The 14,096-nt window shown below is 42.2% G+C and overlaps 1 protein-coding gene across 4 annotated transcripts in view; it reads right to left on the bottom strand.

The window, feature by feature from the left end:
- Window positions 1–13,835, bottom strand: part of SH3GL3 (SH3 domain containing GRB2 like 3, endophilin A3) — a 104,762-nt gene extending 90,927 nt beyond the window's left edge. For 2 of the 4 annotated variants that reach the window (XM_006198400.4, XM_006198401.3), the window contains exon 1: window positions 13,598–13,835. In XM_006198400.4, coding sequence (XP_006198462.1) covers window positions 13,598–13,642 — 45 coding nt within the window. In that variant the 5' untranslated portion in view covers window positions 13,643–13,835. The remainder of the gene's footprint in view (window positions 1–13,597) is intronic. The other 2 variants (XM_072950887.1, XM_031691795.2) reach the window with 1 other exon arrangement.
- Window positions 13,836–14,096: the final 261 nt, after the last annotated feature.

Below are 14,096 nucleotides of genomic sequence, written 5' to 3'. Positions count from 1 at the left end.
TGCACACTCCCAAGCATGTGCAGAGAAGTGGGAGAGAAGTGGAAGAGAAGGGCCAACAGCCAAAGCAGCAGGTGACGTACATTGCTGTATCAAACACTCACTGGACATGTCCTACATGCTCCTTACACAGTTCCTGGACACTTAGTACATAAAATAAAATACATATAAATAATGGATTCAAATATGATTAACTATTTCAATTTAATTAGTTATCTTTTTAAAGCAATTACGATGGCGAACAAAAATAGTACATTCCTTTTCTCTCTGTCCCACAGAAGAATTAGTTTACCAGCCTCTGCATTAATTAGCTCATTATTGAGAAATCACGTTCATTACACAGGAAAGAACAACAAATGTAGAGGCCTTCACAACTGCAGAGTTCAAGCCCTCACTCCAAGATGAGAAAGCTCTGTGAACCTGAGGACATCCCTTTACCTCTCTGGGTCTCCTCACTGCTTTGATACCACCTATGAATGAGACTCCAGAACAAACACTGGGACACAGGGAAGAATTAGGTCCACACATTTTTCAAGGGCTGTTCATCTTTCCTCATTGGTTAAGATGGTGAACATGGCAACTACTTGAGCAGGATGCTGTGAAGACTACATATGTGCAAGTTCCTACTTACAATCCATACAGACAAGAAACACTTGATAAATGGAAACTCCCATGAAGAATTCCAGATATTGGTCTCATTATCCCCATTGAGAGATGAGGAAATCCACCCGAAGGAGAGTTAAGTTACTCTCCCAGTCACACTTCTTGGCAAACAGGGGAAACCTAATTTTCCCAAATTCAAATCCCACTTCTTCCAGTATCCCATGCTACCTCCCCTGGCAACGAGCTTCACTGTTTACAAGGCCCTTTGGCCCACACCCTTCCACTGAGTCCTCACAGCCAGCTGGGGAGGATATGTGCCCCTTTTTGGCACAACCGCTATTCAAATGCAGGCCTCCAGCCTCTGCAGTTCCCAGCTCTTTCCACCAACCGCAGCAGAGGTGCAATTCCTGGAAGTTTAGCTTCAAAACATCAAAGAACGGAGCTGAATAAAAGGCACATTTAATATATTTGATTTTACAATGCCCACTCAGGGAGTGGGGTGGGGGGGTGGACACTTAAAGAGAAATTCCTTTATTTTCTCAGTTGCTCCTACTCTCACTTTTACTCCTTCAGAATAAACCTAGGTCTCCATCCATGGTCTTCAGGAAAGAAATCTACCACTGAAAATTAATTGGCCTTGAGCTTTCAAGGGTCTAAGACTTTGCAATTTATGGCCAAATCATGGAATGTTATAGGTCATTTCACTCTGAAATTTCTCCATCATATGCTAACTGCTTCACATCTCAACATTACTCCTGGTCCTGAGAGTCATTCCATTATATTGTGAAATCAACCGTTGAAGATGACCACGAGGTTGACCACGTGGTTTAGACCACGACTCTGTCTTTTCTTGGAAAAAGTACTTGATCTAAGACATCCATTTGAATTGTGGGGATCCAGGATAAATAAAACCCAAAGATGCTGGTTAACTTAAAAAAAAATCTTACGAGTTACATAAAGTTTATTAACATCTATCTTAAGATACATGACTTTTACTTACAAGGTGCTAAGTCTCAGTGAGAGTCTAAGGGTCCTATCTGCCTCAGACTGCTCTGGAAACTATCCATCCTTGCATCCTCCTCTCAAAATAGTCCCCAAAAGGTCACGACAAGCAATGCTGTCTCTGAGCCTCACTCCTTGCCAGCGTTTGCAGTTGAGTGAGGCGGCCCACTCACATCAAAGCCTGCCTTCTGCTGCTCTGCCCACTCAGCACTGTCAGATTCATATCAGGACTTGACAGCTCTGTGCCCTCACACCTGATCATCCCACAGTTCCCACATTATGCCAGCGAAGTTCCTTCCAAGAGCCTAACACAACAGCTCATGGTCAAATGCTCAGCTCAGTTCCATCCAATCTGCCTTCCAATAAGGCTTCCAGGAACATCCCCAGCCAAAAAGCCAAGACCAATCTCTTCAGAGACCACGTTTAGCTCCTCAGCAAGTCCTGCCAGCAGCACAGGTGACCAGGAAGCCGCCTTCTACTGTTCAAACCTGAGAAGAAGTCAACCTGAGGATGAACTGTTTGAGCAGTATGTGCTAATCTAAGATGCTTAGCGAAAGTTGCCAACCATTTGGCAGTAGACCATATTAACTCATCACACATGCTTCTTTTGGCCTACATAGCTATTTATAAATTTAAATTAGTTGCCAGTAATTTCAAAATCAGCAAATTTCATTAAAAATCTGGACTTTGAACATTCTTCCCCAAAGATCAAGGGGATCTAGGCAAACAATAGGTTGGATTTCAACAGAAGCAGGCCATCCAGGCTTCAGTCCTCACAACCTTCTGAATGGTCACTCAACATTAGCAGGTAGTTCCAGGCAGTATTTAAAAGGCTTGGAATTCCATAAGGGATAAACAGGACAGTCATATCTGCTAAGAAGGGATTTTACTGGGGTAACTCGAAGGACTTCCGCTCTTCAGAGAATATGGACTAGACACATACTTTTCTCTACTCCTCCCACTAACTACAACCAAAAACTCTGGGCACTATATGTAACACAAACAAGAGGGCCCTAACAGGTGGGAAGAAGGGGGCACACTGACTAGGCACTGCAGGAGCAAAGACATGACACCTTGGCCACCTTTCCTGAGTTTCCTTTTTCCCCCTTATATCCAAGGCTTGGAGCTGAAGAAGCCAGCCACCTGGAAATGCCAACAGGTGCAGGAAAGTACATAAATAAAGACTCAATAAAGGCCTGCCCTCTCGAGCCAAAGGACCAGGTAAGATCAGCGGGAGTCTAGATGATACCTGCTCTACTCCAGCTCTACTCCAAACATCAAGAAAGAACTGTGACCCCCCCAACTCCCATGCATACCAGCAAAGAATGAGTGGAAAGCAGGTGCTTCCACATTTTCCAGGCTATAATAAGGTAACCTGACCTCCCCCACAACTCTCCCTTCCCCTGGGTGGTGCCAGAGAAGGCCAAGTAGGGAGCCTGGACTTTCATGCCAACCAGGCAGTAACAAGCCCCACCCCACCCCACCTTCAGTGTCAGTGGAGACCATGTGGGGAAGCCTGGACCTCCGCTCCCACAAGCAGTAATAAGGCGCCTCTCACCCTCCTTCCTGGGGTGGTATCAGAGGAGGCCTCATGGAAATTCAGGACTTCTACCACTACCCAGTCGTTATGAGGCCACCACCTCCCATGGTGTTAGTTGAGGCCACATGGGGAACAGTAACAAGGCACTTCCACCCATTCCAGCCAGGGAGGCATCAGTGGAAGCCTCGTGAGGCACCAGAACTCCAACACCCATTTAGCAGTAAGGAGGCACCCTATCATGAATGTCAACAGTCTGAGTGAGAAACCTGGACATTTACTCCCACTTAGAAGTAACGAAACAGTGCCACTGCCTTCTCCTGCCAGAGCAATGGGAAAGAAAGCCAGTAAAAACAGAAAATTTAAATAAGTCCCAGAGTCTCATACAATAAAATGCACAAGTTTCAATTTTAAACATCACCATCAGGAGGGTGTGGCCAAGATGAAGGAGTAGGAAGACCCTGAGCTCACCTCCTCCCATGGGTACACCAAAATCCCAACTATTCACAGAGAAATTATGGATGAGAATGATCTGAAGACAAGCAGAAAAGATCTTCCACAACTAAAGATATAAAGAAGAAAACAATGAGACAGGTAGGAGGGGCAGAGATGTTGTATAGTCAAGACCCACACCGTCAGGTGGGCAACCCAAAAACAGGAGGATAATTACAACTGCAGAGGTCCTACCCTAGGAATAAAGGGTCTGAACCCCACACCAGGCTTCCCAGCCTGAGAGTCCTGTACTGGGAAGACAAGCCCCCAGAACATCTGGTTTACATACAGGAGAGCCAGAGTGCTATAGGAAACAGAGTCCCAAGATCAATCCAAAGAGAGCCACAACAAGATACATCATAATTAAAATGTCAAAAAGTAAACATAGAGAGAACCTTGAAAGCAGCAAGGAAAAGCTACTAGTTATACAGAAGGGGGTAACATTGTCAGCTAACTTTTCAGCAGACACGTTGCAGGCAAGAAGGGACTGGCATGATATATTTAACATGATGAAAGGAAAAAACCTACAAACAAGAATATTCTACCTGGTAAGACTATCTTTCAGATTTGAAGGAGATATAGAGAGGTTTTAGACAAGTAATAGTTAAAAGAGTTCAGCACCACTAAACTGGCTTTAGAAGAAATGTTAAAGGGACTTTTCTAAGCAGAAAAGACCACAATTAGAAATATAAAAATTATGAAAGGAAATATCTCAATGATAAAGGCAAACATACAATAAAGGTAGTAAGTAGATCAGTCACTTAAAAAGATGGTAAGAAGGTTAAAAGACAAAAGTAGTGAAATCATCTATAGCCATAATAAGTAGTTAAAAGATACACAAAATAAAAAGAGGCAAATGCAAAGTCAAAAATATTAAATGAGGGGGTAGAGGGAAAAAAAATTCAAGGTTGTTAGAATGCATTCAAACTTAAGAGATCATCAACTTAAAGTAATCTTATATATATTGTTATATATAAACCTCGTGATAACCACAAAACAAAACTCTGTAAGAAATACACATACACAAAAGAGAAAGGAACCCAAACATAACACAAAGATAGTTATCAAGTCATAAGGGAAAAGAGCAAACAAAGAAGAGAGGAACACAAAAGAACTACAAAGCAACCAGAAAACAACAAAATGACAATAAGCATATAGCTATTATTAATTATTTTAAATGTTAATGGAGTAAATGTTCTAATCAAAAGATGTATAGTGGCTGAATAGATACAAAAACATGACCTATATATATATGCTGCCTACAAGAGACTCACTTCAGATCTAAAGACACATACAACCTGAAAGGGATCGGGTGGAAAAAGTTATTCTATGCAAATGAAAACGAAAAAGAAAGCTGGAGTAGCAATATTCAGACAAAATAGACTTTAAAACAAAGACTGTAACAAGAGATAAAGAAGGACATTACAGAATGATAAAGGGATAAATTCAACAAGAAGATACAACAGTTGTAAATATATATATGCACCCAACATAAGAGCAACTAAATACATAAAGCAAATATTAACAAACATAATGGGAGAAGTTAACAGTAACACAATAATAGTAGGGGACTTTAACATCCCACTTATGTCAATGCACAGATCATCCAGACAGAAAATCAACAAGGAAACACTGGCCTTGAATGACACATTAGACTAGATGACACATATACCAGATATATACATAGATACAGAGAGAGAATATTCCATTCAAATACAGCATAATACACATGCTTTTCATGAGCACATAAAATATTCTCCAGGACAGATCACACGTTAGGCCACAAAACAAGTCTCAGTGAATTTAGGAAGACTGAAATCACATCAAGCATCTTTTTGAGCCACAAGGAACTAAATCAACCACAAGGAAAAAGCTGCAAAAAACACAAAGATTTGGATGCCAAACAATATGCCACTAAACAACTAATGGGTCACTGAAGAAATCAAAGAGGAAATGAAAATAAAATACCTGAAGACCAATGAAAATGGAAACAAAATAATCCAAAATCTATGGGATGCAGCAAAAGCAGTTCTAAGAGGCAAGTTTGTAGTGATAACAATCCTACCCAGGAAAATCTCATAAACAATCGAAGCTTACACCTAAAGGAACTAGAAAAAAAGAATAAGCAAAATCTAAAGCTAATAGAAGGAAATAAATAATAAAGATCAGAGCAAAAATACATGAAATTGAGATTAAAAAAACAATAGAACAGATCAATGAAACTAAGAGGTGGTTCTCTGAAAAGATAAACAAGATTGGTAAACCTTTAGCCAGACTCATCAAGAATAAAAAAGAAAGGGCTCAAATAAAATTATAAATGAAAAAGGAGAAATTACAACACCACAGAAATACAAAGGACCATTAGAGATTACCACAAACAACTGCATGCCAATAAAATGAGCAATCTAGAAGAAATGGATAAATTCCTAGAAATGTAGACTCTTCCAAGACTAAATCAGGAAGAAACAGAAAATACGAACAGACCAATCACCAGTAATGAAATTAATTATGAATTTTTTAAAATTCCCAACAAACAAAATTTCAAGGCCAAAATGCTTCACAGATGAATGGATAAAAAAGATGTGGTATATACATACAATGGAATATTACTCAGCCATTAGAAAGAATGCAATCTTGCCATTTTCAACACCATGGATTGGCCTAGAAGGTATTATGCTAAGTGAAATAAGTCAGACAGAGAGACAAATACCATATAATTTCAGTTACATGTGGAATCTAAAAAATGAAACCAATGAACAAACATGACAAAACAAAAACAGACTCATAAATACAGAGAACAAATGAGTGGTTGCCAAAGGGGAGAGGAGTAGGGGCATGAGTGAAATAGGCAATGAAGATTAAGAGGTACAAATTTCCAGTTACAAAATAGATGAATCATGAGGATAAAATGTGCAGCATGGGGAATATAGTCAATAAGACTATAATAACTTTGTATGGTAACAGATGGTAACTGGACTTATCATGGTGATCATTTTGCAATGTTTAGACATTACACCTAGGACTAACATGGTATTGTAGATCTATTATACTTCAATTTTAAAAAATCAACATCATGCCAAAGACTAGGAATATCTCAAACTAAATGAAAAAGACAATCAACAGATGTCAACATCAAGATTACAAAACCATTAAAATCATCTGACAAAGATTTTAAAGGAGCCAAGAAGCAATTATAAACATGCTTGAAACTAATGAAAAAATTGACAGTCTCAGCAAAGAAATAGAAGGTATAAAGAACCAAATACAAATTATAAAACTGAAAAATACAATAACCAAAACTAAAAATTCAACCTGCAATTCAACCACAGAAGGAAGAGACAGAAAAGAGTCAGTGAACTGGAATATACAATAATAGAAATTACCCAATCTTAACAATAGAGAGAAAATAAACTGAAAAAAAAAAAGAATAGAGCTCAGTAACATGTGGGACTATAACAAAAGATCTAACACTCATATTATCAGAGTCCCAAAAGAAGAGAAAGAGGGCAGGGATGAAAAAGCACTAGAAAAACTTCTCCAATTTGGTAAAATGCATAAGCCTACAGATTCAAGAAGCTGAACGAATCCCAAACAGGATAAAGCAAAAGAAATCCACACCAAGACACATTATAGGCAAACTTCTAAAAACTAAAGACAAAGAAAGATAAGAGCAGAAATCAATGAAATTGAAAACAGCAAAACAATGAAGAAAATGAAACAAAGAGCTAGTTCTTTGAAAAGATCAATATAACTGACAAACTTCTAGCAAGACTGACAAAGAAAAAGAGAAGGCATGAAATTACCGATACCAAAAATGAAAGAGATCCTATACACTTACAGCAAGGGAACTGATGATAATGATTAATAGGGGAATATTGTTAATAACTCTCCACACATGAATCTGATAACCTAAATGAAATGGATTCATTCCTTAAAAAACACAAACTAATGAAACTCCCAAATAAGAACTCTTCAAACCCAGATGGTTTCACTGGAAAACTTCACTAAATGTTCAAAAAAGATTGACACAACACTGCAAACTGACTATACTTCAATAATACATGTATACAAAAAATTAATATCAATTCTACATAATCTTCTCCAGAAAACAAGATGAGCACTTCTCAATTCATTTCATTATAGTATTACCTGACACCAATACTAGACAAAGACAATACAAAAAATAAAGACCAAAAATCCCTCATGAATACAGAAACAAAAATCCATGACAAAATATTAGCAAACCATTGACTGAGATAGAAACCACCAGCAGAAAAGCAGGTTGGGGTGGAGAAAATTAAGAGTTCAGGTTTGGACAGCTTAAGTTTGATAACCTTTTAAATACCCAAAAGATGAGGCAATCTAGGCAGCTAGACTTGTGAGTTTGTTACGGGTCTGTATTCAGGAGGAGTGTCTGGGCTAGAAATACAATTTAGACAGTAATCAAGTATAGATGGTATACGAATCCGTGAGGCTGGATAGAACAGCTTGGCAGAGTGCAAGGCTGAGAAAAAGGGGAGTTACCTCAAGCCACGGCCTTGGGGTACTCCAGGGTTTGGGGTTCAAGAGGATGAGAAGAAGCATTAAAGGAAGATCTGAAGGAACACTCACTGAGGCCAGACGAAAACCACGCAAGTGCAGAAGGAGTTGTGAGCAGAGAATGGTCCATCAGCTGCCAAGAGAGAAGTGACCATCAGACTTGGCAACTTAGAGGCCACTCAGCACTTAGGTAAGGTGATCTAGGACCAGTGGAGAAGAAAGCCACCTAGGATGGTTTGAGAAGAGAATGGGAGAAAAGAAAGTAGAGATGGGGCAACAAACAACTTGCTCAAAACATTTTGCTGCGAAGAGGAGAGAAGAAATAAGCCAGAAGAGCAGTGGGATCTCAGACCAAGGAAAGGTTTCTTCCTTTCTTTCCTCAAGAAAGGCGATACTAAAGAGCATTCCATATGCCGTGGAAATGATCCAGGAAAGAAGAAGATGCAGTGGTGAAGAGAGATGCAACCCAGTAGCAAAAATCACTGAGAAAATGAGAGGAGACAGGGTTCAAAGCAGAGTGGAGAGGCCAGCCAGGTGTGCCCCGTCCTTGTTACACTGGGAGAAACAGAGGAGCACCAGTGCATTAACTGACAGGTCTCTCCAGACCTCTGAACTGTGCCCAGAAGGAAGAAAGAACAGATGTAGATGAAGAGGTATGACTCAGATATCAGGTTCAGTAGGGAGTACCCAAGTCATCCAGCCTGAAACAGCAGCAGCTCCTATCACTGATCGATGACTTGATCGAGCAAAGCACTGGATGACATCAGTGTTTGAGAAAGGTTTGTCCAATGCCAGTGGGAAAGACAGCATCATCCAATGAATTAGAAAGAAAGTCAGAAGGAACAAGACTGGGCTCAGGAAGGTCACTGGTGCTGGTGCTGTGTTTTGTAAAAACATGTGGGGATGACCCCGGGAACTGCAAGGGTAGAGTGCATTGGGAAGGTATCTCTCGGAAGAACCAGAATAGTTAGAATTGCAGCAATGCTTTCCTAATCCCACCTCCAGTGCTTCCTCCAGATCCTTCCCACAAACTCAACACTTTCCCAGGTTTCTACTGAAAAGCAAAATCTAGCTATCCATGCTTTGCTGATGTAGAATCTCCAGAATACATTCACCTATTATTTGGCCAAATAAAGTCATGTATCAGCTCTGTTTATTGGCAGTTTTATTTTCTGGCTAAAGCATGCCAATAATAGCTTCCTTCAAATACATGTGATACACCCCCCCATTTAACATTAGGATATATAATTTATAGTCAATTTGTTAATAAAGCTGAAAAAGTGGGACACACACACACAAAATCCCTGCTTTTAAATGCATTTTAATCAAATTCCAAGTGATAGGCTAACTGACATTACTTTAGGAAAAAAGTCATCAATGGGAAAAAAAGTTTGGATTACACTGTATTCTTCAGATATTAAAAAGAATTAAAATCAATTTAGTTTGAGCATCTACTCTAGCACCCTGACTTAAAAATATGTGGATAACACATAGATTTATGGATTAATTTATCAAGCAATCTATGTGGAAAGAAGTAAGAATGTTTTAGCTTAATATATTTTCTGATGCATCTAAGAGGAAAAAAATTAATCATTATGGATTTTTCAAAGTGCATTTTTATCTTTCTCTCTAGTGAGGAAGTGAAACAAGAGACATTCACTGCCTCCCTTGAGATTCTCATAATTTACAAAGAATATCCTTCTCTGAAGTGTTTACCCATTAACGGCCAGTCTGTGCAGTCATTACAGGGAGAATGTCCTGGCCCTGTATGACCACTCATCATTTTTCTGATTAATGCATCAAAAGCAAAAGGGAGGCAAGTTACAAAAAAGAGCTTTGTTGGGGGTTCCTAGTCCCTATTGTGTTTCTGGGTCACATGACAGAGGTTAAAGGGTGCTGCTACATAAGGGCAAAAAGAAGTAAATTTAACATGAAGCCCACAAGTGTCATCACCACCTTTTGTCATCACTAGATGGTTAGTTTGTGGAGAGAAGAAGAAAAAGAGGAAAGATGAAACTAGGCTTTCATGGCATGGGGGACAGGGCTCCTGGAAGTCCAGAAAGGGAAGGAACATGCTTCTAGCACCGTGTCCAAGTCAGAGCAAGCACAGATGTGGCCCAAGCAACCTGCACCAACAATAAATGCTGTCAAGAAAATTACGGGGAAATAAACACAATGAATACAAACTCATGAGTGCGAGATACAATTATTGTAAGTTACATTTTTATCGGTCAGACACAATGTTTAGCAAGGAGCCACAATGCCAGCTCAAAGCTATTTGTATTTATCCCTAATAACTCAAGCTGCATCCCTACCAATAGAAGAGTAAATTGCTCTATTTAAACACCTTTTCAAGAGAAAAAGGTATTTCATTACAAACTTGGGACACGTGGGTTACACAGTCCCAAATGCTGAAGGAAAGGATTAATTAAATTTTGTTATTAATTCAACTTGTACTCTTCTCATTTTAGTTTATTTCTTCCTCTTTCCTGTTAGTCTCCATGCGCTGCCAAAATGATGCACAATCCCTGGGGTTTACAGTTTTTCATTCTCTGTGAAGTTAGGGGATTTCTTTTTTTTCTGCAGAGATAGGTAAGATATCAAGAAAGAAGGACCAGTTAACCAGGAAGTTATAAGTTATTTCACCTTGCCTATTACTGAGATAAATCATCTCAGTTTGTCATGGTCTTGGTTCCCTTAATTGTAAAAGGTCTACTTTATAATCTTTGTCTTTCTCTGAAATACTTTAGTGAATTACTTAACAAGTTCAGAACTGGGATAGATTAGAGATAGAGATGTTATTCTCTTGAGATATAATTCATACACCATAAAATTCACAACTTAACATGTACAATTCAATGATTTTTAGTATATTCACAGAGTTGTGCAATCATCACCATAATCAATTTTAGAACAAAGCTTCTAAATCCTCTAATTCATTATACAGAGAGAAAACTAACATCCAGATGGGTTAAGTCATGTTTCCAAGGTCACAGAGCTGGTCAGTGGCAGAGCCAAGCCTGGATCCCTGGGAATCATTAAGCCATTGACATCATCCGGGACTCCCTTTCCCCTGCTCTGGGAAAGTTCTCCATGAATTAAAACCTGCTGTTAAAAGGTTGTCTGAGAAGAACATCTGGCATTTTTTATTATCATGCTCCCCTCTTATTATATTAAGCCCAATCTAATATCTCCATGAATTCTGTCACATTGCAAGATTTCTTAGAAAGACTTCTAGAACAGATAAAATTGTATCAGTTGGGTACTTTGACCACAAAACGTGGTTTATAAAGCCCAGAAAGAATCTGTGATGTCTTTCTTTTCAGGTAAAGTCACAAAAGTTTTCAGCTCATACAAAAAGGATAAATTAGCCCTTCTGCTCATTTCTTTTTTAACGGACTGATTATGGGTAGCTAAACTAAACGACCTCATCACTAGCATAATATTTCACCAATGCCAGTAACTTCCTGGGATTTCAACTCTTCACTCTGGTTACTAGTCAGAAACCAATTTCAATCATCCAAGGGCTGTGTCTTGTTCATCTCTGAGATTTGCTCCTGTGAAGTCCATACCCAATAAAAGAATATTTTTCAAAAGAGGTTAGTTCCCTCCCGGAGCTAAGGAAGCTAGTGTAGCAAGCCAGCCAGCAATCACACAGGCACCCCCCTGACCACAGTGGCACTCAGCCCCTGGGCTGCCTGCTCCTCAGTGCAGAGCTCACAGCAGTACCTGCTGACTGCTTCCACCCTTAAATGCTCCTGCCTCTCTGGGTTTCCATGACACTTTCCTCTCTCCTGCACTCTAGTAGTTCTTTCCTTTCTGTGCTCCTCCACCCCAAAAGTTTCATTTATTCAATAAATATTTATTGAGTGGTCACTGCTTATCAAGTCCTGGGCTAAACATTATCCCTAATCGTGGGTGCTCCCTAGAGTCTATGTGTAGCTCACTGTGCATTTTCTTTCATTTGCACTTGTATTTTTAAATCTCTGTTTAGCCTGAAAAACCCCCAAAATCTATAGCTCCAGCCTTGCCCTCACCCTCCAGGCCTGTGGACATCTGAATGTCCTACAGACCTCTCAAAGTGCCCAAAGCCCACAGTGAATCCACCATCTCCCTGGTCACTTAATTGACCTCTCATCCAGGACCCCTTATCACCCTAATCCACACCACTGTCCACCCAGTGATCCCAGCAGGGAACTAGGCATCACCCAGTTTCCTCATGGAAGAGATGAGAGTGAGGGGATGGCAGTGCCTTTCAGCCTGAGCCTGCCAAAAGAAGAGAATCCTCTAATTCCAGCTGCTCTTCAGGGACCAATTTGTGGAAGAAGCAGGCTGAGATCTTATCAGAAACATGAATTCTGAATGAAATCTATCCACCCTGGTTCTAGCAAAACTAGAGGTAAGTACAGAGCAACAGATCCAGCAGTGAAGATGTGGGATATATTTTACAATGAGAGCTCTGCCCATGGCTGGAAGAGACTGCAGTCTTGGAATACAAATTTGCTTGTCAACACCCCCCCTCAATTTCATGCCTCCCTGCCTGTTTTCCCATTTCCTTTGCTCAGAATGCCTATCCTCCTTTCCACCCACATCCCCTACTACAATTCCTCCTCATTGTTAATTCTCAAATGACATGACTCTTCCTCCGGGAAGCTTTCCTTGATGCCCCTACTATATTATCTGCCATCCCTTGTGCGTTGAGGTGTGTCTAATACTATTTGTTTACGTGTAGGTCTCGGTATCTCCCTACCAGACTGACAGCTCTTTAAGAGCAGAAGCCTTGTGCCCAGCCCCAGAATGACACCAGGAAGACGGTGGGGCGAGGAAGGACGACTGTGGAGACCCTCTCCCAGCCCGGGAACTGGGGGCGCAGTCAGGCGGGGTCCATTTCGAGGCGCGCGCGGGGAGCGCCGCGGGGCCCAGCCGAGTGCCAAGTACATCGCATCCCCGGAACCGCCGACGCTCACACGGCTACCCAGAGGTGTCAGGACGTGCCCTGGGGGCTCCCAACCAAAAGGCGGGGGACTTTTGGGAGGCCCAGCCGGCTCCGCACTCTCTGTGGTCCTCCTGCAGCGCGCACGCAGGTCTGGGAGAGGCATCGAGTGGAGCCTCCAGGCCTCGGGACGCCCACTCTCTCCCCTGAGCCCGAGACCCTGCGGCCCGCCACCTCAGTTCTCTCCTCCGCAGAACCTCTCGGAATTACAGTGGCCCGGGGTACAGCCGGGGCCGGGGGCTGGGAAGGAGGAGGCGCCAAGGAGCGGAGGAGAGTGCAGGCGGCCCTTTACTCCACCCCCGCGCCCTCTTAGGCGGGAAGAAATCCAGCCCTAACAGAAGCCCCTCAGGGGGACAGAGACGCAAAGACCCCTGGAGCCTCGAGGGGACCCTAATCCCCCTCCTTCCCTCCTTCCCTCCTCGGTGCCTCCCTACCTGGCTGGCTTTGTGGAACTGCTTCTTCAGCCCCGCCACCGACATCACGACAGCGCGGGGCCGGGGCCGGATGGTCTCTGGGCTCCACCGGGCCACGCGGCCGCGACGCGCTCGGGGAGCGGGCGCTGGGGCCGGTCCCCGCGCTGCTGGGCTCCGCCAGGCCCGCCTCCCACGGCCACGGCCACAGTCGCAGCCGCTGTCACACTCGCACACACGCGCGCACGCAGATGGCAACACTGCGTTCTAAGGCCCCTGCGCAGCCCATTGGCCAAGCCGCGGAGGTATGCAAATGAGGCCGCTGGGGCCGCCCACGCTTCATTGTTGCGTGGAGACCCGGAGGACCCGAGTGGCTGGGAAAATGGGCCTAAGAAGCTGGGCGTGGGGATGTCCCGGGGTCTAGAGAGCAGAGCCACACAAGGCCACTTGCTGGGCGTAGGGCGTGATGCATCTGGCTTTACGATTGCCCTGGATGGGGAGAGAGGTATTACCTCTCTGTTCT

This window comes from Vicugna pacos, chromosome 27 (genome assembly GCF_048564905.1).
Source record: "Vicugna pacos chromosome 27, VicPac4, whole genome shotgun sequence".
NCBI lineage: Eukaryota > Metazoa > Chordata > Mammalia > Artiodactyla > Camelidae > Vicugna > Vicugna pacos.
The sequence above is the reverse complement of the archived record's forward strand: the minus strand, read 5'-3'. Positions and strand labels throughout refer to the sequence as shown.